The sequence below is a fragment of the Stomoxys calcitrans genome, chromosome 4 (genome assembly GCF_963082655.1).
Source record: "Stomoxys calcitrans chromosome 4, idStoCalc2.1, whole genome shotgun sequence".
Lineage (NCBI taxonomy): Eukaryota > Metazoa > Arthropoda > Insecta > Diptera > Muscidae > Stomoxys > Stomoxys calcitrans.
Genome location: NC_081555.1, coordinates 105468860 through 105494209, shown reverse-complemented (window position 1 = coordinate 105494209; position 25350 = coordinate 105468860). Strand labels below are relative to the sequence as shown.

General features: G+C 39.6%; 5 protein-coding genes across 7 annotated transcripts in view; 3 read left to right on the top strand and 2 right to left on the bottom strand.

The window, feature by feature from the left end:
* Positions 1-10579, bottom strand: part of LOC106085895 (bromodomain-containing protein DDB_G0270170) — a 252082-nt gene extending 241503 nt beyond the window's left edge. For both annotated transcript variants that reach the window (XM_013250349.2, XM_059368359.1), the window contains exon 1: positions 9132-10579. In XM_013250349.2, coding sequence (XP_013105803.2) covers positions 9132-10142 — 1011 coding nt within the window. In that variant the 5' untranslated portion in view covers positions 10143-10579. The remainder of the gene's footprint in view (positions 1-9131) is intronic.
* Positions 87-6295, top strand: LOC131996674 (zinc carboxypeptidase-like). The gene is made up of 4 exons (XM_059366340.1): positions 87-174; positions 411-542; positions 692-872; positions 5485-6295. The coding sequence occupies exons 1-4, from the start codon at positions 87-89 to the stop codon at positions 6242-6244; spliced, it is 1161 nt and encodes a 386-aa protein (XP_059222323.1). The 3' UTR covers positions 6245-6295.
* Positions 10580-12615: 2036 nt separating the features above from the next.
* LOC106085889 (inhibitor of growth protein 3) lies at positions 12616-14784 on the top strand. Of its 2 annotated transcripts, none has more exons than XM_013250340.2 (4): positions 12616-12773; positions 12958-13029; positions 13103-14036; positions 14113-14784. In XM_013250340.2, exons 1-4 carry the CDS (start codon positions 12746-12748, stop codon positions 14678-14680), a joined length of 1602 nt encoding a protein of 533 aa, XP_013105794.2. In that variant the 5' UTR covers positions 12616-12745; the 3' UTR covers positions 14681-14784. The 2 variants fall into 2 exon arrangements, with proteins under 2 accessions (XP_013105794.2, XP_013105793.2); XM_013250339.2 differs by having other exon boundaries at positions 13103-14048.
* A 2775-nt stretch (positions 14785-17559) lies between these two features.
* LOC106085890 (mpv17-like protein 2) lies at positions 17560-18748 on the bottom strand. The gene has a single exon (XM_013250341.2). The coding sequence runs from the start codon at positions 18455-18457 to the stop codon at positions 17870-17872; it is 588 nt and encodes a 195-aa protein (XP_013105795.2). The 5' UTR covers positions 18458-18748; the 3' UTR covers positions 17560-17869.
* Positions 18749-19871: 1123 nt separating this feature from the next.
* On the top strand, positions 19872-24950 carry LOC106085900 (DNA ligase 4). The gene is made up of 6 exons (XM_013250366.2): positions 19872-20106; positions 20170-20302; positions 20370-20537; positions 22328-23226; positions 23292-23888; positions 23953-24950. The coding sequence occupies exons 1-6, from the start codon at positions 19933-19935 to the stop codon at positions 24757-24759; spliced, it is 2778 nt and encodes a 925-aa protein (XP_013105820.2). The 5' UTR covers positions 19872-19932; the 3' UTR covers positions 24760-24950.
* The last annotated feature ends 400 nt before the right edge of the window (positions 24951-25350 follow it).

Genomic DNA, 25350 nt, shown 5'->3' with positions numbered 1-25350 from the left:
ATAGGTGTGAAGGCTTCAAACGCCGTACGTTGGCCTATATGCCACGCTCGACAACCCCGTCTATTAGCTATACTTTTACCATCGTAATGACGATGATGAACACCACACTAATCGAAGCTCAGAGTTCCAACTCGTGTGATGCTCATAGTTATCTCGTTACGCAAGGTGTAACAGGTGCATTTCTGCAAGTGCTCTAGTTGGACGAGTATATGTGAGCATGGTAAGACTGACTATGTTGCAAGATGCTGTGCCAACGAAGTTAGCAGTGGATCACTAGGTTCGTTGCTGTTGTTGTTGTAGCAGGTGGTGTTCTATCTTTGGCCTAACTTGCCACTGACCGGCCTGTTCCTTTGTACATGATCAACAAGGTTTCTTTGCCAGCAACCCAAGTGTTGCCGGCAAATGATTAGGTTCGCCTCCGGACTTTGTGACCCCTCCGGCTTCTCCCTTGCGGCAATATGTGCAGCAGCAGAACCTAACCCCTAATATTGTTTTTCCTGGAAAAGGAATCCGCTTTCAGTTTAATTTTAACAACCTGCGAGGCAAGATTTCAAAATCGTGCTGGAGTCGGGGAAACAGGTCAATAGAAGAAACTTACCAACACCTACGGCTACAATGTGCTGATAAACATCGCCTAACGAGGTGGATGTGTGGCATGGGCTTTCTTTATACACTTTTTCATGCGGTATAGACTTTTCTTGGCTGCGCTTAACGCTTGGTGTTGTTGTTGTAGCCACATTTGCAGGTGGCGATCCCCGTCAAGCTTTTATAGGCGAGCAAGCTCGTTCCGGTCGCCGCTGGAAAAGAATGGCCATTTATTCTTTAAAGGCGCCAATATCTCGCTTTGTCGTATCGAGCATCTTAGGAAATCAGTATTTAAACAAGGTGCCAGCCGCCCTCTCACTGACACTCTCTACTCGATATAGCTCATTGGCCGCTATATGCCAGTTTGTTCTGGCATATGGGCTTCAGACCCCTTATCGGGAGATCGGTCTATATGGCAGCTATATCTAAATATAGTCCGATCTGAAACATATTTGGGTCAGATGTCGGGAATTCTTAAACTACTCACTGTTTCAAATTTTAGCGAAATCGGATAAAAAGTAAAGCTTTTATGTGCTTCAGACCCCTTATCGGGAGATAGGTCTGTAAAGCAGCTATATCCAAATTTGGTCCGATTCGGCCCGTTCAAGAACTTAACCAGCGTGCATCAAAAAGACGTATCTATGCCAAAATTCAGCTTAATATCTCAATTTTTGAAGGCTGCCCAATGCCTAAAACACCCTCTTATGTGATTTGATATCCACATTCGAGACTAAGGGCCTGTGTGGCCACCAAACCACCCCCAAACCGGACTTATTTACAGATCATGGCAACATGGGTCTCCAATAAAAGGTATACACGAGTAGAGTACGAAATTGATATCAACTTTCAGAGCGAAATGTCTGAAGGACCGCCTCTCTTCAAAAGGTCCCCCCAACCAGGGCTGCGGATCAATTTTTATTCGACTCCGACTCAGGAGTCGACTCCGAGCACTTAACTTTTTTTTAAAGACTTTGACATAAAACCGCACCTGCTTTAAAAAATCGTAGGCTTATCGCTATAAATTTATTTCTTTAATATACGAATAGAAACTATCGAATGCAACAAGGCTCTAAAACGGTTTCCAGAAATTTCACTTCTACGAATTTTGAAAATATTGTTTGTTTGATTTTTTGAGCTATAAAAAACAAATTTTCCCCAAAATATAAGCTTATAAAGAATGATTTTTTAAGAGATATAGGAAAGCTTTTCAAAAAAAAAAAACAAACACATAAAATTCAAAAAAAAAAAAAATACATGAAATCTTTATTTGAATCGATTGTACGGTCCATATAATTTAATGTTTGAAGATTATTTCATGCAAATGTTGACAGTGAAAGCGCCACAAATGGTCTAACCGCTTAGTTCAATTTTGGTGTACTCTTTCCAACATTTCGGCCGGTATCTCACGAATAAATGCTTCAATGTTGTCTTTCAATGGGTCAATTGAAGCGGGCTTGTCTGTGTAGACATGAGCTTTAAAATTCCCATAAAAAATAGTCAAACGGTGTTAGATCGCACGATCTTGGCGGCCAAGTGACTTGCCTCTTAATAAGCCTATAGTTACGTGTGCTGTGTGGCATATGTCAAATCCCATCTTGTTAAACCCCATGTCAAATCCCATCTTGTTAAACCCCATGTCAAATCCCATCTTGTTAAACCCCAAGCTGTTGCATTTTGGGCAAAAAAAGTTGGATATCATTTAATGATAGCGCTCACCATTCACAGTTACGTTACGATTCGCATCATCTTTGAAGAAGTACGGTCCAATGATGCCATCAGCCCATAAACCAAATTTTGTGAAAATTGTGCCTCCTCCGTACCCTAATTTTCAGAAACGCCAGTTGTCGGAGTTGTGTGGTGCGATTTAAGCGCAATTTTGTGTACTCTCTTTAGGTAATCTAAAACCAAAATTTGGTAACCGAATTTCGAATGGGGAACCTAGAACCCACCCCCAAAACCTACCAAATATATTTATAGACCAATCACGATAATATGGGCCTCAAATGAAAGGTATTTGAGCGTGGAAAACGAATCTGATATTCAAATATGGTATCAAGTGTTTGGGGGGCCATCCCAGGCCCAAAACAACCCTAAATCGGACCCATTTACCGACCATGGCAAAATTGGACTCAAATTAAAGGCAGGTTAGGTTAGGTTAGGTTTAAGTGGCAGTCTGCCATCAGACTCAATTAGACGTTTTCGTTCATTGTGATACCGCAGGAACAGAAGAGGGAAGATGTTTTCTAGTTCCTACCGTTGAACCATCCAGATCGCTTTAAAAAGCCCAATAACTTGCGAATGTTCACATCCGCTAAACCAGACAGGTTCTCAAAGAAATAAGAACCTAATGTGGAACTCCTTCTGACTACTTGTGCGGAGCACACACACACAGAAGGTGTTCTATAGTCTCTTCTTCTTCGATGTCCTCACAGCTTTTGCATAAGTCGTTGCTGGCAACCTTCAAGTATTAAAGGTATTTGGGAGTAGAGCACAAAATTGGTATTCAATTTCGGGACCAAGTTTCTGAAGGGTCCACCCTTCTCCCAAAACACTCCCCAAATAGTACCTATTTAGTGACCATGGCAATATGGGGCTCAAATAAAAGGTATTTGAGAGTAGAATACATATCTGATATCCAAATGTGAAACCAAGAGTTTAAAGGGCGCCCCTCCCCCAAAACATCCACCAAAGAGGACAAATTTAACGACCATAGCTAAATGTGGTTTAAATGAAAGGTCTTTAGGAGTACGAGAGCACGAATCTGATATCAACATTCAGTAAAAAATGTCTATAAGACCACCCCTCCCCCAAAGAGGACAAATTTACCGACCATAGCAATATGGGGCTCAACTAAAAGATGTTTTAGAGAAGAATACAAATCTGATATCCAAATATGAAATCAAGAGTTTGAAGGGCGCGCCTCCCCAAAACATCCACCAAAGAGAACAAATTTAAAGAACATAGCTAAATGAGGTTTAAATGAAAGTTCTTTGGGAGTAGAGCACGAATCTGATATCAACATTCGGTAAAAAAGTGTCTATAGGGCCACCCCACCCATACAAATCTGATATCTATTTTCAGGGCCAGGTCATCGAGTTGCCTTCCCAACCCCCAAAACATGTTTGCCGACTGCGAAAATATGGGGCTCTAAGGTATTTGGGAATGGAGCACGAATTTGATATCAACATTCGAGACTTACTGTCTAGGGGACGTCCCAACCCCATAACAACCCCTAAATAGGACATATTTGCTCACCATGACAATTTGAGGCTAAAAGAGAGTGGAGCACGATGTTAATAGTTTTTAGAGCCCACCCCCCAAACCGGCCATATTTGCTGATTATTGCAATAAGAGGCTCAAATTAAAGGTATTTCACATTAAGGGGTCAAGTGTTTGGGGGACGCCTCATCCCATATACTTCCCTGAAAATCAATGCCAATATGGGGTTCAAACAAATTATATTTGAGAGTAGAACACGATGCTAATAGTTTTTCAGGGCTAAGTGTTTCAGGACCAACCCTCTCCCCAAACACCCCTAAATAGTACATATTTACCGACCATGGCAATATGGGGCTCAAATGAAAGGTATTGGGGAATAGAGCACGAAAGTGATACCTTACTTTCAGGACCAAGTTTCTTGGGGTCTACCACTTCCCCAAAACACACGTTGGCAATATGAGGCTCAAATAAAAGGAATTTGGATGTAGCATATGAATTCGATATCCAAATGGTGGACCAAGTGTTTGGAGGACGCCTCATCCCATAAGCCAATAACAATATGGTGTTTAAAAAAGTGGTATCTGAGAGAAGACCACGATGCTGATAGTTTTTAAGGGCTAAGTGTCTGGAGGACCACCCCACCCCCCAAAACACCCCTAAATCCGACATACATATTTACCCACCATGGCAATATGGGGTTCAAATAAATAGATACCCACTTCCGGGACCAAGTTTCTGGGAGTCAACACCACTCCCTATTCCCACTCTCGACATCCTCATGAAAGTATCGGGCGCACATAAGGTATTTTTTTTAAGTGGAGACCATCTAAAATTCATGCTTAGATGACCCTTAATCCTCCGAGCGAATTCATAGACCAATAAAGATCATATTCAATTCAAATAAAGGTATTAATATTTTTATACAGTTAGTCAAGCGATATACACATCCCATTTTCGTAGTATGGCATTTCACTAAAAGCTGTTTAATTGTCGAAAAAAATAATTAAACGATAATTTTGTTCCATATAATGTAAAAAAGGCATGTTGGAGCCGGCCAGTTTCGGCAAGTTTTCTATAAAAAAAATGTTGAACAAATTTTCTACCAAAATAAAATTTGAAAACTTTTTTTTTTTTGAAAATTAAAAATTTTCAATTTTTTTTAAATATCCCAAACAATATTCTAAAAAAATTATGTTTTGAGATATTCTTAACCGAATACCCTTTGATGTAAACATTTGAAATACTTCGAAGAGGATTGATTGATGCCAGTGCATAATTCAACATAAAATGAAGCAGAGGTGGGGTTTAATGCCATGCAGAGTTGAAAAATTATAGATGCCGATACATCTTTTTAATACATTTAAGATATTGAAGGATAGAGACCCCTGTTTGAGTGTGGTTAGCCATTGTTGATGATTCTCTTCAAACAATCTCGGCAGTACTTCCATCATCGTTCGTGGCACTGTGCCTACATAAGCAGCATAGCCTACAATGACTTCAACTTCGATAACTACCTTCACATCCTTTACTAATAGCTGCGCCTATAACAAATAATTCATCAAAGTATAACCTTGCCACTAAAACAACTACCAGGGTAAAGGTTAAACTGTCTTTTAATATACCTTCGATTTAACAATGAACAAACGTTTTATTGAAAATTCTTATTGCTTTTCCTTACAGCATTTCTGAAGATCTTGACGGGAATAAAAAAATCTGGATAGATGGCGGCACTCATGCACGAGAATGGATTTCACCAGCCACCGTCACCTACATCATACACCAGCTTACTAGCGATTGGGAAAATCAACCCGATTATATACGAAATAAATCTTGGTATTTTATGCCTATGATAAATCCAGATGGCTATATGTATAGTCGCAGCAAAAATCGTCTGTGGCGTAAAAATCGTAACCCCCACAAAACCTCCACGTGTGTGGGTGTAGATCTTAATCGCAATTTCAACACTGGTTGGAAAACCAGAGGTTCATCTTCGAATCCTTGCTATGATACATATCATGGCCCATCTGCCAGTTCCGAGAAGGAGACCCAAGCTGTGGTTGAATTTGTAAAAGATATAAATGACAATCTAGAAGCATTCTTAACCTTTCACAGTTATAGTCAAGCTTTTATATATCCATTTGGATATAAAGCGGCTAAGAGTAAACATGCCAGCACTTTGCAAAGAATTGGTAATGCAGCTGCTCGCCTTATAAGAAATAAAACTGGCAGAACTTATGATGTTGGAGCTACGTATAAGATATTGGGTTTAGCTGGTGGTGGTGCAGATGATTGGGCATATGAGGAGTTGGATGTAAAATATGTCTATACCGTTGAATTGAGGGATCGTGGATACTATGGCTTTGTTTTGCCCCCAAAACAAATTGCAGGAGCAGCTTTAGAAGGTTATATTTTTGCAAAAGAAGTTGCAAAAGAATTTTGAGGTGACTAGTATTGTACATTAAGTTATTTACATAAGTTTTATTACTTTAAACCGTCCAGGAAAATGATTGTTGTACAAATTATTTTACAAATTTGAAATATTTATTTTAATAATTTATTGAAAAATAAAATAAAAGAAAAGTCAGAAATTTTATTTATTTCTCTATCGAAATTTTTTTGCAAATGGAAAAGGAAAGTCAGAGATCGCAACACACACCAGCTACTATGGGATGCGTTTCGTAATACGGTTTAGAATTTCCATCAATCATATTAAATAGGTGTGAAGGCTTCAAACGCCGTACGTTGGCCTATATGCCACGCTCGACAACCCCGTCTATTAGCTATACTTTTACCATCGTAATGACGATGATGAACACCACACTAATCGAAGCTCAGAGTTCCAACTCGTGTGATGCTCATAGTTATCTCGTTACGCAAGGTGTAACAGGTGCATTTCTGCAAGTGCTCTAGTTGGACGAGTATATGTGAGCATGGTAAGACTGACTATGTTGCAAGATGCTGTGCCAACGAAGTTAGCAGTGGATCACTAGGTTCGTTGCTGTTGTTGTTGTAGCAGGTGGTGTTCTATCTTTGGCCTAACTTGCCACTGACCGGCCTGTTCCTTTGTACATGATCAACAAGGTTTCTTTGCCAGCAACCCAAGTGTTGCCGGCAAATGATTAGGTTCGCCTCCGGACTTTGTGACCCCTCCGGCTTCTCCCTTGCGGCAATATGTGCAGCAGCAGAACCTAACCCCTAATATTGTTTTTCCTGGAAAAGGAATCCGCTTTCAGTTTAATTTTAACAACCTGCGAGGCAAGATTTCAAAATCGTGCTGGAGTCGGGGAAACAGGTCAATAGAAGAAACTTACCAACACCTACGGCTACAATGTGCTGATAAACATCGCCTAACGAGGTGGATGTGTGGCATGGGCTTTCTTTATACACTTTTTCATGCGGTATAGACTTTTCTTGGCTGCGCTTAACGCTTGGTGTTGTTGTTGTAGCCACATTTGCAGGTGGCGATCCCCGTCAAGCTTTTATAGGCGAGCAAGCTCGTTCCGGTCGCCGCTGGAAAAGAATGGCCATTTATTCTTTAAAGGCGCCAATATCTCGCTTTGTCGTATCGAGCATCTTAGGAAATCAGTATTTAAACAAGGTGCCAGCCGCCCTCTCACTGACACTCTCTACTCGATATAGCTCATTGGCCGCTATATGCCAGTTTGTTCTACTGTCGATTTATTGAAAATCCCGAAGGGTGTTGGGACGATTTGTATTCGTGTTCTTCGAGCCGATGATAAACCATCACAATTTGTCCTGGAAGAAGTTACAAATGTCGTACGCAGCGCCAATTTGTCCAAGGCTCTGGGCCCAGACGAAATCTCCACACTGATGCTGAAGAACTTGGATGTATCGAGGGATAGTGATCCCTCTAGTTAAGCCAGGAAAGGATTCGAGCAAGGGAGAATCATACGATTTCCCTTCTCTCGCAAAATCGCTTGAAGAGAACGCACATTGGAGGGTTTTCATGTGATAAGATTCAGAATGGATTTCCTAAATGTCATTCATATCTCGATGACTGCCCTGCATGCCACAGCACATATTAGCCTAAATTAAACAGTTGGTAGGAGGTCACCATAGCGCAGAAGCTACCATGGCCTAAAACCATGAACGCCTGGGTTCAAATACTGGCAAAAACATCACAAAAAAATGTCAACGGTGTTTATCCCTTCCTAATGCTGACGACATTTGTAAGATACTTAGCCATGTAAAGATTTCTCCCCAAAGAGGTGAAGCACTGCAGCACACCGTTCGGACTCGGCTATAAAAACGAAGTCCCTTGTCATTGAGCTTAAACTTGCATCGGACAGCAATCATTGATATGTGAGAAGTTTGCCCTTGTTTCTCAATGGAATGTTCATGGGTAAATTTCCATTTGCTTAACCAGATCAAATCGAGCTATAGAACAATCCTTGCGGCTCTTGACTTATCGAAGGCAGTATTATACGGGTCTTAATAGCATTTACTAAGATATGGTATCGGAATCGGTGGACAGCAACCGAGGCAATAATCTTGCAGAACTTCCAAAGCTAATAGTACTTTAAAACTTTTCGAAACCAGAGTTCACCAACTTCAACTCCTACTGGGCAAGGAGTGATCCAAACCTGCTAGATGTCTGTCCCTTTTCCCTAGATGTCTGTCCTTTTATTCAGGGTCATCTGTGGTCACACGGCACACTTCACTGGTCTGCCTAGCTCATCTTACTCAAATCGCTATCAAATCAATCTACCAGATGTCAGGCAGAACTCAGCAGAATATTAAGGATGAAAGCTACACAAAATGTTGCACTTCCTACTGTAAGCAAAAAACTGTTTATGACTTTTGTTGTAGCAGTGTGTTGTACACCGAGAAGGTAGCCCTTGCCGATGAAGGACTCAATCGGGTCAATCCAGCACGTACAACCGGCTGCCATGGGATTGCCTATTTTTGGTTATTCATCTAAGTTGAGCTTAGTTTGGGTATTTCCTCTTCATAAGGAACAATTGCTGTTGTTATTAGTCTAACATAAAGTTAATCATCTTTATTCTAGTTATTCACAATTTTAAAAGATATGTTGGCTAATTTTGTAGCAAACTCGATTAACAGTGGAAAACTCGAAAATTCGATTTCTACTTTAGGCTTTGGTCTGTCGCAAAACATAAAAAAACATAAAAAACATAAAAAAATTGTTAAAGTGAGTCAGATTTCAGGTTGCCAGTATAATCTAGCACACCTATTCACATTATTTGACATCATTTGTTAATTTGAATGAAAATGTAAGTCAATAATCTTTAAAAACTTAGATATTTTTGAACAGCCTAAAAGTATGCTATGAAATTAAATCTTACCGTATCTGTTCCATCGTCCGTGTCATCATCGCCATCCAACATATGTTTGGTTGTTATATCCTTTGTGGTATTGTCATTCGAAGAACATTGATTTAGGGTCGCCGTATTTTCATCGGGCATCTCTACCAAAGGACTCTCCTCGGATATTACCGATGCGGTGGCAATGTTATTAACAAAATTATTAAAGGTATTGTCACCACCATCTCCGCCAACTCCTCCCATATCAGATAATGAATAGGTAACAGTGGGTGTCTCTGGCGTCATTAGCGGTGGACTGCAATCATCCAAGGGCGTGGAGGCTGGTGCATAGCCATTGATAAGTTTAATCAATGCATCGCGTGGAGGCACATTCTCAATGCTTTTGGTGTACTTGCTATTCATCTGTATGGTGGTAGTCATCACCATTACGGGAGCAAGTGTTTTATTTACTGGCATCTTATTGGGTGTTGAATTGTTAGCCTTGGTCATAGTCTTGCTCTCGGGCTGTCGCATATTTCCCATGAAATTTTGATGTTGCAGCAACAGTTCAGCTTCACGCAGTAGCTCCTCAACACTGCGATTATCTGAATTGTCCGCCAAACGACTGACTTCTTGGAAAATGCTTTCGACGTCCACCTCGGAGTCATGACCATTCGATAAGCCATCTCCCGTACACTTTTGCTCTTGTTTCAAGAATTCCATAATGCTGCTGGTCGAAGTGAAATCATCGAAATCCAGCATTTGTGTAGGGGATTGTGGCACAGAATTGGTAATGGTCGAACTATCGGAGGAGGAGTAGGATGTCTGATGATGGTGAAGGTGCTGCTGCTGATTAGCCTCTAAGGGCGTGGTGATGCTATACTTGCTGCTGCTATGTTGGTTAGAGTTGTTGTAGCGGTTGTTGGTTGTACTTTGTAGATTTTGTTGTTCTTTGGATGTTTTTGTTTGCGAGGACATTATTAAATTGTTGTTGTTGTTATTGTTATTATTGTTATTTGTTGTATGGGCCATTGGCATTAAAACTTTGGACATAGTTCACAAGCTAGCGATGATTAAAAACTTCTGCACGTTGTAAACACAATTTCGAATGAAAATGGATATATTTTGTTTAATTTTTCACTGCTTTGTCTACGCTTATCTTACACTTCTTCCTTTTTCTTTTCTTTTTCCAATTATGGCTATGAATGATGACTACTTTTTCCAACTGGATAAACTTTTCTTTTGCTTTTTGTATTTTTTTATTAATCACTTTAGGGCACAACAGCCCCTTTGACCACTTGAATTTTTCAGGATGTAATTTAATTGTTCCTTCGAGAGGACCACCCGACGAGGTCTCTTGCCACGACGATTCTACTTTTGCCGTTTACTACTTTTTTTTTGTACATACAAGTTGGCTTGCTATCGCTTTGTTATGATTTATCCTTTTTGTTGTTCCTTCTGCGGCCGACACGATAGATAGCAAAATGACGAATAACTAACTATTATTGTGAGGATAACACGAATTTGTTTGGCTCTCTCTCGTGAAATATGCAAAATGACAAAGGATACTCTCCCATGGGTTTTTGAATTAGTGCATAACGTATTGTATGTTATGTTATCAGCTGTTGACCGATGGCTTAAATACACTGTAAAAATTTGACAAATGGAGGAAGGTCAAAATCGATTTTGCGATTAATTGAACATCAGCCTCAAAATATCAAACATGTTATCAACTGCTGCCAAGTGTTGGTATTCTATTCTACTTTCGGAATTGTCGCTGCAATTTTTAATTGTGTCGCGTGCGAAATTTGAGAGTAATTATTTGTTTTTATTTTCAAACCAAAATAAGTCTTTTATCTGCATTTATGGTTTTATATTTTTATCGCAAATAATTAAAATAACAAAAAGAAAAAACGAACCATGGAAACCAATAAAACAAGCAAAAACGACGGCGACAAGCGTTGCCAATAAATGTTCTTTTTGACATTTTCCTCACCATAAACAGAGTACTATCTTTTCGCCTATTTTCCTTTAAAGTTTCGCCGACGTTATTTTATATGGAGTTTGAAAAGCTGAACAGAATACTCTGCTTAAGCTAAAGCGGGCAAAATATCGATGGCACTATCGATACTATCAGCACTAACGATTGATATTTTTTCTATCGATGCTATCGGCAAAGTTAAAACTTTTACAATATTGAACAAAAATAAGCGATGCGACACTGAATGTATCCAATAAGATACATTGCGTCTATAGAGGGCCCAATTTTCATCCAATTGGGTTAACATTTTGTGCAATGATTTCTCTCATGACTTCCAACTGACTTAATTGAAGTTGGTTTAAGCGGTCTGAGCATTGATATTTCTTATATTGTATGTGAATCGATCTACTGATTTTAACTTTCTATTTTCGTTTAAAAAATGTAGGTGTTCAGAAATTAATTAGTATCGATACAAGTTATTAGATACTTCGAAAGTTTCGAACGTTGCGATTATCGATAATTTGTCAGCTCTAGTATTCTGTTCAGTATTTCGAGCGGAATTCTGTCAAACTCTATATAAAAATAAACGCCGGCGAAACATTGGCTGAAAACCGGCGGAAAAGTAGTACTTTGTTTAAAGTGAGGAAAATGGCAAAAAAAAACTATTATAGAGGCAACACTTGAAACTATTGCCGGCATAATTTTAGTTGATTTTATTGGTTTCAATGGTTCCTTTTTCTCTATATATTTGAGGAAGAATATATAAAATAGATAAAACAATAAGTGCAGATAAAGAAACGTGTTTTGGCATGGAAACAAAAATATTTGATTGCTGTCAAATTTCGCTCGCGAAACAATTAAAAATTTCAGCGGCTATTCCGAAACCAGAATAGAATACCAACCCTTAAACACAAAATGGCTATGAGTTGCAACGAATGGCCATGAATCACTATAGTATTGCTGTGTTTTATTTTAGTACTATATAGTGCAAACCATGATTAATCGGTTCTTATTATCTGTTATTGCTTGTTATCGATAACTTACCAGAACAAGTTTGCACTGATATTTGCTGTTTTTTTTTTTTTTTGTTTTTTGTACTGGATAAATAAGCAGTGAAGGTCAAAAATATGACAATTTAATAAGGTAAGATGTCAGATTTTTGTTTGCATTCTCTTTGTTGTTATCTTCTTTCTCTTCACACGCACACAAAGTTCTTTGTGCGTGTTCGTAAAACTCCGATCAGCTTGATGACAAGATGGCGGATTGCATCATATGATTTGTGGTTTTTGTACAAATGAGACCACCTTTAATTGTTTCGCCATGCTAAATCACATACATTATTCGTACATGGTTCTTCTCTCTCTCTTTCTTCTGATAATTTTCTTCGTTTATTTCTAATCTTTAAAGACTGGCTTGGCCTATTTATTATTCATTTAACTTGGCCTATTTATTATTCATTTGCTTTTGTGGTATCGATAACTTCCCAATTGTCTTCAGTTATGGTAATCGAATTACTTTGTTTTACCTTCTCTAGTTAACGGTGTAGAAACGACTCGAATGAACAACAAAGAAGCTCTGTGGAAAAACTCTTGAAATAATTTATCCTCAAACTAATAAATACAAATGAAATAATCAGAATTTTTCCAAAAATAAGCTACAAATACAACTGGCAAACATGCTTTATCTGGAGGATTATTTGGAAAGTAAGTATTTCGTTTACTATAAGTAAGAAACGACTCCGTTAATAACGCCCCTATATGTTGGAAAACGGGCAAAACATAAATGGTGTCTCAAAACCAAATATAAACAAATGACAGTGCCTGACAGTAATAAAGGGCATTGTTTTTGCCGGCATTTTTTTTTTACAAATAAATTTTGAATTTTCAGTGATTGAGCACTTGCCTCAAGAGCTACGAGATCGTTTTACCGAGATGCGAGAACTGGATTTAACAGTACAAAGTAAGTTTTTCTGTGATTTATGCGTATGCACATTGTTATCCTTATTATGGTTTTGTTGTTGCTACCCTTTTAGACAACATGGATTCCCTGGAAAAGAAAACTCGTTCATTCTTTGTCCAATGCAAACGCGGCGAGCTGCAAGATGATGCCGCTGATACTGAGTTCCAAAACCTGCGCAAGGAATACTATAAAGTTCTAGAGGATGCCGACGAGAAGGTGACAATTGCCACACAAATTCATGAATTAGTGGAAAGATATCTGCGGCGTTTGGATAGTGAATTGTTTAAGTTCAAGTGTGAACTTGAAGCCGATAATAATGGCATTACAGAGATTTTGGAGAAACGTTCCCTGGAAATGGATGGGGGTAGTGCGGCAACAGCCTTGCTTAGTGTGGCTGGTTTAAGCCAAAAGGAAAATCGTTATTATGGTGGCTTGAGTGCTGCCATTGCCCCATCGGCCAGCAATAGCCACAGTGCTGTAATGGGAGGAGCTGGTGTTGGCGGTCTTGGTATGGGTGGTGGTATAACTGTGCCCGCAACTCCCACGGGGGCCACAAAAGACAACCGCTACCGGGCTCCAAAGCCGGAAAAAAGAAGGGACTCGACCTCGACCTTACAAAGTGCTGTGCCAGAGAAGCGAGCCAATTTGGGTAATAATCTTACAACGCCTAACCCTCCAGTAGCTGTGGTACGTCCCATAACTCCTGGCATAGGAGCAGTGCTTAATGCAGCAGCCGGTTCAGTGGGTACACCTGCCGTTGCTTATAATCTGCAACAAATAGGAGCTTCGGCAACAACAGCAATTGCTGCTGCAGCCTCACAGGCCATTGTGGCCACACAACAAATGCAACAGGGACGTCGTTCGGCAAGTATGAAAGCCAGCTATGAGGCTATACATGGGGGTGGTGGGCCCACAGAGTTCTGGATTAGTCGCGATATATCCCACCCCCAGGCTACAGCGTCAGCTTTGGGTTTGGCCAGTACTTCTACCGAGAAGACCAAGAAGAAGTATGCCACAAAGTATTCATTCCACATTATACCACAATTGAAGACAAATTCTAACCTATATTCATTTTCCCTACAGGAAACTAACTTCAAGCTTGTCTCATGGTTTGGGAACATCGAATGTATCAACTACTAGTACACCCGCCCTCAGCCTGGCTTCTTCGTCTTCATCGCTGAGCATGGATTCGGTTGAAATGTTAGCCTCATCAGCACCTACTTCGTTAAATGTTCCTTCATTATTGCCCACAGGGCAACATGTAACCGCTTCATCAGCATCTGCTGCTCTGGCAGCTGCCACCACATCATCTGCCAATAGGCAAGCTCTTAGCTCCACATCATCGACAGCATCTGCCTCGACAACATCGACATCCACAGCTCTCACACCAGGTTCCAACATAACACTGAACGAGAATGGTATGGTTGTGGAACAAACACCGGATGGCGAATGGTCTTATGACCCGAATGAACCACGCTATTGTACTTGTAATCAAGTTTCATATGGTGACATGGTAGCTTGTGACAATGATGCTTGTCCCTATGAATGGTTCCATTATCCCTGTGTTGGTATAACGCAACCGCCAAAGGGTAAATGGTATTGCCCAAAATGTACCGCATCGATGCGACGACGGGGAAATCGCAAAAATTAATAGATGGGATAGTATTAAACACATATTGAAGTGTTGAAATATTTGTGCGTGAAATAATATGTGTACGGAAATAAATTGGAAAAATGTAATCCCTTAAAAAGCAACTCATGTTGTTGTTGTAGCCACATTGGATTATTCGAACCCGGCGACGACAAAGTCTAGATTATGCCACATAGTTCTGGAATGCTCACAGCCTCCTCTTTGTGACCATCTATCATTCGTTGTCCTTTGGGCCTAGTCCTGAAAACTTGGCTTACATGTCGCTAGCGGCGTACCCACAGATTCCAGTATCCCTGGAATGTGTAGGGTAGTTCCTAATCTCGCAAGCTCGTCCGCTTTACTATTCCCTGGGATATCTCTGTGGCCCGGCATCCAGAACAGGTGAATTTTGATTTGAGATCTGCGACAGTCGAAGGCGGTTTAATAATAGGCACTCAGTATTTGTGCAAGAGCCGTTGCCGTCCGGCCTCTCACTGAGACTCTCCGCTCGATACCGCTGAGTGTCCGCGACTACCATTGCAGCTACTCCGTTTGAAGCATTCCACTATCCGCAACATGTGGACCCGCCCGGTAGATCGCAGCAAAGCTTCTCGTATCGAATATCAATGGTATAGCATGTGTGGTGCTCATGGCTAACCCTTGCCGGGTGGGTCCTGAGCTGCATGCAGCGCAGATATTAATGTACCCTTAAGAGATATGAATACAGTTTGCTATACCACCGACATCTTAATTGGGCATGAGTTTTATTAAAATTTTGTCTTTTGACAAAACTTTTGGAAATTTTGTCTTTACAGAAAATTTCTTGGAAATTTTGTCTTCAGACAAAACTTTTGGAAATTTTGTCTTTAGAGAAAATTTCTTGGAAATTTTGTCTTTAGAGAAAATTTCTTGGAAATTTTGTCTTTAGAGAAAATTTCTTGGAAATTTTGTCTTTAGAGAAAATTTCTTGGAAATTTTGTCTTGAGAGAAAATTTCTTGGAAATTTTGTCTTTGGAGACAAATTTCTTGAAATTTTGCTTTTAGAGACAAATTTCTTGAAAATTTTATCTTGGGGACAAATTTGTTGGAAATTTTGTATTTAAAAAACAAATTTCTTGGGAATTTTATCCTTAGAGAAAATATTCTCTAAAGATAGATATTCTCATAATATCTCATTCAGGGGTGTTTTCGGGGGTGAGGAGGTCCCCCAGACACTTGACCCTTAAAAATATCAGCATCGTGCTCTTTCGTATTCTACTACCAAATACCTTTATTTGAGCCCCATATTGCTATGGTCGTAAATTTGTCCCCTTTGGGGGTGCTTTTAAGAAGAGGCGGCCCCCCAAACATTTGGTCCCTTATTTGGATTTCAAATTCAAATTCTACACTCAAATACCTTTTATTTAAGCCCCATAATTCCATGATCAGTAAATAAGTCCTGAGGGGTTGACCCCTAGAAACGTGGTTCCACATTTGGATATTAGATTCGTATTCTACTCGCAAATACCTTTCATTTGAGTCCTATATTACCATGGTCGGTAAATATGTCCGATTTAGGGGTGTTTTGGGGGTTAGGTTGGTCCCCTTAACACTTGGTCCGACAATTGGATATCAGATACGTTTTCTTATCCTAAATACCTTTCATTTGAGTCCCATATTGTGATAGGTGTATATATATTTGGTAGGTTTTAGGGTGGGGAGGCCCCCCTAGGTACCCCACCCGAAATCTGGATACCAAATTTTTATTTTTAAGGTACTATATGAGAGCACACAAATTTTCGCTTAAATCGCACCACCCATCTCCGAGATCTGCCGTTTCTGAGAATTAGGGTAAGGGGGAGGGACTTTGACTTCGAATCACTTCCTGATTCGATTTAGCTACGTCTGTCTGTCCATGTTAATTTGTGCCCAAAGTACAGGTCGCAGGTTTCGTCCGATCGTCTTAAAATTTGGTACAGGCAAGTTTTTCGGCCTAGAGACAAAGTCTATTGAAATTGAAAAAAAAAACGGTTCAGATTAGGATATAGCTTTCATATATATGTTCGCCCGATTTGCAGTTATAACGCAATAAAATGGTCATTTGTTGACCGATTCTCTCGAAATTTGGCAGAAAGGATTTTCTCTTGACTTTCGACATTTCCGGTGAATTTCATAGAAATCGGTTTAGATTGAGGTATAGCTGCTATATATGTATATCGCCCTATTTTCACTTCTAGAGCCACTGCAAGCGTATTTATTGAGCAATCTTGCCAAAACTTTGTACAACGTTTTCCTCGTCAATTACAACATATAGCTCCCATATATATGTTCATCCGATTTTGAGAAATATTGCAATAAAGTGCTCATTTGCTAACCGATTCTATCGAAATTTGACAGGAATGATTTTCCTTTAATATTGCTGGTAAATTTCATAGAAATTGATTCAGATTTTGATATATCTGCCATGTATGCATATCGACCGCTTTTCACTCCAAGAGCCACTGCAATCATATTCATTGACCAAATCGGTTCAGATTATGATATAGCTCAGATTTTGGGTAAATTGCAATAACGTTGTCATTTGTCAACCGTAGTTATTACAGTTTGAACATATTTGCTTTGCTGTTTATTTGCTTTGCTCGAAATTTGATACGCATTGTTTAATAAACCATCCTAAAATTCCGCCGAGGTTTATCGAAATTGGATATAGTTTCCATGTTGTATCTATTGGGTAGGTGTAGGGTATTATACAGTCGGCACCGCCCGACTTTTGCCTTTCCTAGCTGATTTTAATTTTATGTTTACCAAGTAATTGATCATCTATAAGTCAAGATGCGTCATAACTTGACTTTGAGTGACAACCAACTTTATAGACAGTACAAACAACTTTCTTATCTGTAGTTAACAAAAACTCTTCAGACTCCTCTATGTATGATGTATAAATACTTTTATTCGTCATAAATACTTTTATCAAATCCCAACTAGGTTTACGTACAAAAAAGTCTCCATTAGCTTCTTCAACCACACATCACATATTTACAAAATTGAGTGCATTGCAATTCTTTTAAAGAATTTCATGCGAGGTAGTTTTAACTGTTTACCGGAATTTTGAAAATTTTACAATAATTTACCTAATTATTTCTACATACTAGGTATACAAATCTCTAATTGAATTGCTGTTTTTTTTTTTTTAATGATAGTCATAATTGATTTGGTTACATTACTACAAATTCAGCCGGTATGTTTAACTTGAGATGTGTAGACATCATAGCCCAAGCTGATTATATTGTCATAGAAGATGCGATATTTCAAAGGTAGCCAATAGAAGTTCACAAATTGTGCCACGGGCCAAATCATCCATTCGGCGGCGTATAGTTTCCAAGCCTTTTGTTTCATTTCATCCCAAACTTCTTCTTTGGATTTTCTCTCCAATACGCCCAAGGTCACAAAGAAGGCCGAGATGTATATGGGTGAACAAATCAATTGATCTAATACTATCTTCTTCATGACCATTTGTATGGACCGACCCGGCAGACGTGAATCCAGTATTTGATACCAATAGTGGCATATAACTCCCACAGTCATTCCCGAAACGGCCATGTGTGATGTGCGCTTGCGATCCCATTTGTCCAATTCATTGCAATAGATTTCGTATTGCTGCTCCAAGATGTCACCGGCACTGCTGAGACTTAAAGAAATGCCCACATTTGTGACCAGCAAGTATTTGTCACTAAAAGCCTTGTGATGGAATTTCTTAATGACACGCACAGCGTCGGTTTTTGCAATTGTTCTCAATGCTGTTCGCAGAAACACCAACATAACTGCAACGTTGCTGATGTACAATGATGCAGTACTTCACGAAAGTTCTTGCTGACTATTGTATAATTGGTCGTAAAAAAAAATTCAAGCCCACAAAGAATATTGTGAGCGTTGTGAATATGTTGTATGTTTCCGCCGACGATTGCTTCACCCTCTCCACCCTAAGGCGAACAATCTGCTTCGAATTGGCCCAAAACTAATGTTTCTTTTCTGTATAATTTATTTAGTATTCTTTTCTATACTAATAAACTTTTGAATATGGAATGTAAATATTTTGGTAACCCACGTGCCCTGTCATAGTTATTTAATCGATATCGATTTTTTTTATATGCCTATCAGCTGATTGGGTTCACTGTATAAATAATACCAGCTAGCTGATGGTGATGGGCATAATAGCCCTGTTTTATTTTAGTATCATGCAGTGCAGTGCGGCGCAAATTGTATGATAATGACATCTTTCCAGGACAACGAAGTTCTGGATAAATTACCAGTGCCTTAGTATAATCATAAATCCGGATTTATGGCCTTTTTGAGATTTAAGTGCTAAATCCTGTATTTTTTGCAGGTTTTACCATACAAAAATAATTCCCGTTTTTGCAGGATTTTTAAATCCCAAATAAACCTGGGGGTCTATATGGAGAACCCAGAGACTGAGATTTGTTTTAGACTGCCTGACCATAATACGGACCTGCAGGCGGAGAACCGAACGATCACGGAATGCGTGAAGTGGTGTGATGCTAACGCGAGAACATCGAGTGTGAACATCTTTGCCGACAGTAAAATTGCCATAAGGGCAATAAAATCCAGGACGGTAAGGTTACGAACAGACTTGCAGTGTACGAAGGACATTAACGCCTTCTTTGAGGATGGCGCAATCCGCATCGTTTGGGTGCCGGTCCATAACGGAGTAAGGGGAAATGAAAGGGCAGACGATTTGGCGGTTAAGGCCAGAGGACTGCCGTCAATAAACTTCGTTAACCCGAAGCCTTTCGTGTCGACGAATGCAACATTGTGGAACAGCGAAACGGTCGGTAGGACGGTGAAAATCCTATGGGGGGATTCAGATCATGAGAAGACGATTCTATTACTAAAAGGAAGCAAGAAGGAGAAGGTCATGGTTGGTAATCGAAAGCGAGTAATGGTTGTTTTTCACGACTTATCACTTTCGTTAATCTCAATAACTGATCTATATACAGTACCATTGTCGAAACAATTAAGTATTAATCCACCTTGATACAATACATTGCCTACTTAATTACTTATCGATAGTTTTCGATTATTATTGAAAACTTCCACAACCGCTATACACACAGTCGCCAACGCTTTGATTTTGTTCAAAAGCAATCGGTGATGTCATTCCCAAATGATTTTAAAAGCAAATGAAAACAAAAAACAGCTGTTTTGAATGTTTTTAACAATTTCACAATTGTCTGTGGGTTGGATTTTTAATTAAGTGTCCGTAAAACTAAATCAATATGGAAATTTCAGAGACTATAAAGTTTCGGGATATTTGTCTAATATTAAATCGCATTGCTAAAACGGACAATAAAGATAAGAAGGGTAGAATTGTTAAACAATACTATGAATCGTTTTGTAAACATCGTGAGAGATTTAGGGAGGAACAAAAAATGAAACCGGATGAGCCTGAGGTAGGAATATAGTTATGGAGCAGATGACTGGAATAACTAAATTTCAACTTTCTTTACTTTTAGACTGGACGCAGTAGCTTTTATTGCATTTTGCGTTGCCTCATACCAAATGCTGATATGGCGCGATCACCCTATGGCCTTAAAATACACACACTTGGAAGAGTCTATATAAAAGTTTTGCAATTGGGTTCCGAATGTAAGTTTTGGAGACACTTTTGTCTATTCGAAGTTCTTAGACGTTTCGTTCTTTTTTCTTCGTTTAGCCAAAGAGGCTGAAATATTGGAAGCTCGTAGATTTTCCGGCATTCATGGCGATTATGCAGACAAAGTTTTTCGTATACTTAAGCCTAGATGTAGCAATGAATCAAGTAAATTGACTCTGAAGGAAGTGCATGATATGCTAGATACTGTAGCCAATGAGAATATTTTAAGTAAGTATGTATTTGGAAATGAAACAATGATATTTATTACTTTCACATTGACTCTGAAGGATGGGTATGATATGTTAGACTCTGTAGCCATGAAAGAATTAAACTTACATTAAATTAAGCGCCAGCGTTACTTGACTTCGTATTATTGATCTATAACTGGAGTACGTCCAGATGCTGGAGCATTGCTCATTAGCGACAACCGCATAATCATGGCCTTAGAAATAACCAGCGAAACGCACCACTAGCAGAACAAATAAACGTCTTCACTGTCTCAATCATAAATGAAGACATCCCACCTCTCCCAGTATTATAAGAGATTGCTCAAGTTCGCCTGACATCACGATATTCGGCGTAGGTCTGAAGAACTTCACGGCAAGGCGAACGATTGCCACCCTCGTCACAGAACTCCTTCCATTAGCTCCATCCACCGAATGACTACATAGTCTCTGAGCGCCGAAAGTAAGTCAACCATAAAAAAGGACTGAATGGTGAGGTGAGGCCCCAAAGACCATATTTATTTACAATTGGAATATATTAAATATATTACAATGAAATATGGCCAATAGTAAACTGTTCAGTGAGAGCTTCCATCGGGCTCTATCGTTGGTCATAGGCTTGGCTTGATTCCACTATATATGGGTTGATTCCAACTCTCTTTTCGTACAGCGGAACCATGTGTTTTTCGGGCGTTCACTCCCTCGCTGTCCTTGCGGGTTCCAGTCCAAGAAATTTCTCGCTATATCATCACGCGGTCGACGTAGAGTAGACCCAACCAAGTCCATTTCCTCTTCCGGATTTCTACATGTTGTTTTTGTAGCCACATATTCATGTGGAGTTGGCGATCCTCGTCAAGCTGCTGTATGTAAGCAAGCCCGTTCCAGTCCAAACCGACCGATCGCAGCGGAAACAGAGTGGCCATTGGTTATTTAAAGGCGCTAATAACTCGCCTTGTCGTATCGAGCATAATAGGCACTCAGTATTTGTGCAAGAGCCGGTGCCGCCGACCTCTCACTGAGACTCTCCGCTCGATAACGCTGATTGTCCGCGACTGCCGTTGCTGCTACTCCGTATGGAGCATTGCACTATCCGCAACCTGTGGACGCGCCCGGTAGCTCACAGCTAAGCTTCTCGTGATAGCAATGATCACAACACAGATCGGACCGTGATATCTCTGGGCTGTAGATTCCTCCACAAGAAGCTGATTTGGATGGTCCCTGCGATAGCAGTCCGGTATATACTGCTTAGGCAGCGAATAAAAATAAGGAGACAGCCCGTTGCAGTACGTAGAGCAGCATTCTGACAGGTCTCAATATTATTCCACTGCATGCAGCCCAAATGGGGAGACCATACCGGCGCTGCTTAGTTTATCACAGACCGACCAAATCATTGAATATAATCAGTACACCAACCGTCGTCACAATTGAAGTGGCATGTGTGGAAGACCTATAAAGTCTGTCAAATGTGACACCACTTATGTTGGATTAGTTGGTGGTCGGAATTCGTACGCAATCGACTATCACTCCCAACTGCTCATGCGTGTTCGCGGACATCCTAAACTCTGCGCTACGGTGTCCCCCAATACGTTGCCCTAAGTTATATCGATATTTCACTTCTTCATCTCAGAATAGGCACAATTTACTAAGGAAGGATCCTAGGCAAAGTCAAGCCTGACTTTTTTATATACCCATCGTTATAAAAATTGTAAGAGTTCCGTTAGTTTTCCCTTTTTCTCTCCAACCATAATGCAATGTCCACATTATATTAAAACATAATTTTCTTCCTTTTTTCAGATACTGAAAAAGTTCTAATTCACCTTTTCCAAGTGGCCTCGGCAGAGGAACAAATGTGGTTTGTACGTCTACTATTGAAATCCATGCACTTGGGCATTGCAGATCAACGTATATTTGCTATTTTACATCCCCAAGCAAAGGACGTTTATCAAGCCTGCAGTAATCTTGCAAAGCTATGTTGCTGTCTGGCAGACAACAAGTTTGGCACAACTAATGGAGAGTCGGGAGATGGACCAGCGCAGTTGGTAGCTGCCATAATACCCTTCGAACATATACGACCACAATTGTGTGAGATTTTCCCCGGGAACATTACATCTCTGATGGCTTCCGATGTTTTGTATATGGAAACTAAAATGGATGGTGAACGCTTTCAATTGCATTATAAGGATAATGTCTTTAAGTATATATCGCGTAATGGTGTAGATTATACGGAAAGTTTTGGCTCCTCGTATGAACAAGAAAATAAATTGACCAGCAAATTACAACATCTATTGCCCATTGGCATGGAAACCATTATTTTGGATGGCGAAATGATGGTCTGGGATGGGGATGAGAAGAAATTTCGTGAAAAAACTGAGAATACCGATGTCAAGCATTTAAAAGCCGACCGTAATTGGCAGCCCTGTTTTGTGGTCTATGATCTGCTGTATTGGAATGGTCAAAGTCTTTTGGGTATACCCTATATACAGAGAATGCATAAATTGCGAAATCTATTGCGTGAGGAGGAGGGAGTGCTGCAAATAATGAAAAGTGAAAAGATTTCAAATCCGGAGGATTTTAGACGCATGTTCCAAGTGGCTTTGGACAATCGACAGGAAGGTGTGGTCTTGAAAAAACAAAATGCCATATATCGGCCGGGATGCAGGAATGGAGGGGGCTGGTTTAAGGTGAAGGCGGATGTAAGTACTACGATCTAGACAACTAGGCATAGCTGTGTTTCTAATATTGCCTTAAATTTATCTAGTACATTGATGGCTTGACCACAGAGTTTGATCTTCTGGTTATTGGTGGCTTCTATAATAGAGCACGTACTTTTGTTGAATCATTTCTCTTGGGTGTTCTAAAATATGCCTCCTCAGAAAGTTATGAAGTCTATTCGGTGGGCAAGGTAAGCAATGTCACCCAACAACGTGTTGTCTTAAACAATACCTTGAAAAGCCACTGGCATTTACTGTCCGAAGAACAACCTCCCATGTGGTATCACTATCGACCAAAGAGTGCCGAGGGTCGTCCTGATGTTTGGATTGAGCCCCGAAATTCTGTGGTGCTACAAATCAAAGCCACCGATTTAAATCCCTCGGGAGCATTTTATTTGAATTTGGCTTTGCATTTTCCTCGCATACAAGCATGGCGCAATGATAAATCCTGGACTGAATGTCTCACACTGGAGGAATATAATCAGCTAAAACAAAATGCCAGAGGTGGTATTAAGAAGATTGTCAAGAGGCAAATTAGTTTAGAGGACTTCATAGGGGATCGTGTGAAACGTAGAAAACTAACGCCAGCTGAAAAGCGTAAAATGGGTCTGCAGTCCTATGAGAAGCGTTTTGATCCACAAAGTGTAAGCACCTACCTACAATTTGAGAAGAATTTTTCATTTTTACTTCTAATATTTTTCATTACAGGTGGATAAAATCTCTGACTTACTTAAGGGCTTTAGTGTGTGTATTCTAAGTGCTGCCTTGAGTCGGGGCTTTACCCCCGAATATCTAAAAACTTTAGTGGTCCAAAATGGTGGCACCATTGTGGAAAATCCTTTGCCCAATAAGTCCAGTTGTATTGTGGTGGCAGGCGATCTCAACTATCGTGTACAAACTCTATCCAAGGCCCAGAAGTATGACATTGTCAGCATGGACTGGTTAATACGTTCCTGTCGCAAACAAACCATTGCCATCAAACCTCTTGACATGGTCTCCACCACCCAAGAGGTGAAGGAACAGTTTGCCATATGTTTTGATAAATACGGTGATAGTTTTAAGGATTTTGTAAGTTCCCGCGAATTAAAGCGCATCTGTGATGCCATGTGTATGGATGAAGTACCTGAATTAGATGATAAGGATTTACATGAACTGGAGGAGCTGATTTATCCTGTCAAAAATCTGAATTTCTATCGCAATACATGGTCTAATTTTTATACCATTGAACCAGATTCTGCTCGAGCCCAATTGCATTATCAATGGCATGGTGGTAATGTGGTTGATGATCGTAGTTTGGATAGCGAAAGCGGAGTTAATAATTTATCAAAAATATCCTATGTGTTTATAAATCTACAACAGTTTGATAAAACTGACTTCCTGCAATGGTTAAGGGAGCGTTTCACCTCATCTCTCTTATCCAATTTACAAATTGTTAACATTAATTGGATTCTAGAATCGCACAAGGCAAGAATGTTGCTGGATATCAAGGAGTTCACATGGCATGATTTTGATTAGATTTAGTTTTTTATACAATTGTAAAATATTCTGTTAGATAAGAGTACTGGTGACTTATTTTTGTATTTCCTTTTTGGAAGATGTATTTTTAATGTACTCAAACTCCATTTCTGGTTGTTTGGGTAAGATGTTTTTTAATTTAAACAAAATATTAATATGTTCTTAATATACAGATATAATTTTTGCTGCATTAAGTTGAATAAAGTTAAACTAATTTAGAATCGCACTAAGAATTTATATGAATTTTTCAGGAAACAAGTAAAAACGTGTTAAGTTCGTCCGGACCGAACTTTCGATACCCACCACCTAGGATATAATAATCATCCTATTTTATTATAACTCTACTACTATATACATAGTTATATCCAAATAAGGGTTGGTCTCAATCATATTTTATTCAGGTCCCGAGAATTCATATACAAGAAACAGTTTCAGCGAAATCAGGCAAGAAATTTGCTTTTTATGTGATTAAGAACCAAAATTAGAAGTTCCGTCTATATTACAGCTATATCTGCATAGTCTAATTTGATTCATATTAGGGTCGGATGTCGGGAGGTTTATAATAACTCACTGTTTCAAATTCCAAAGAAA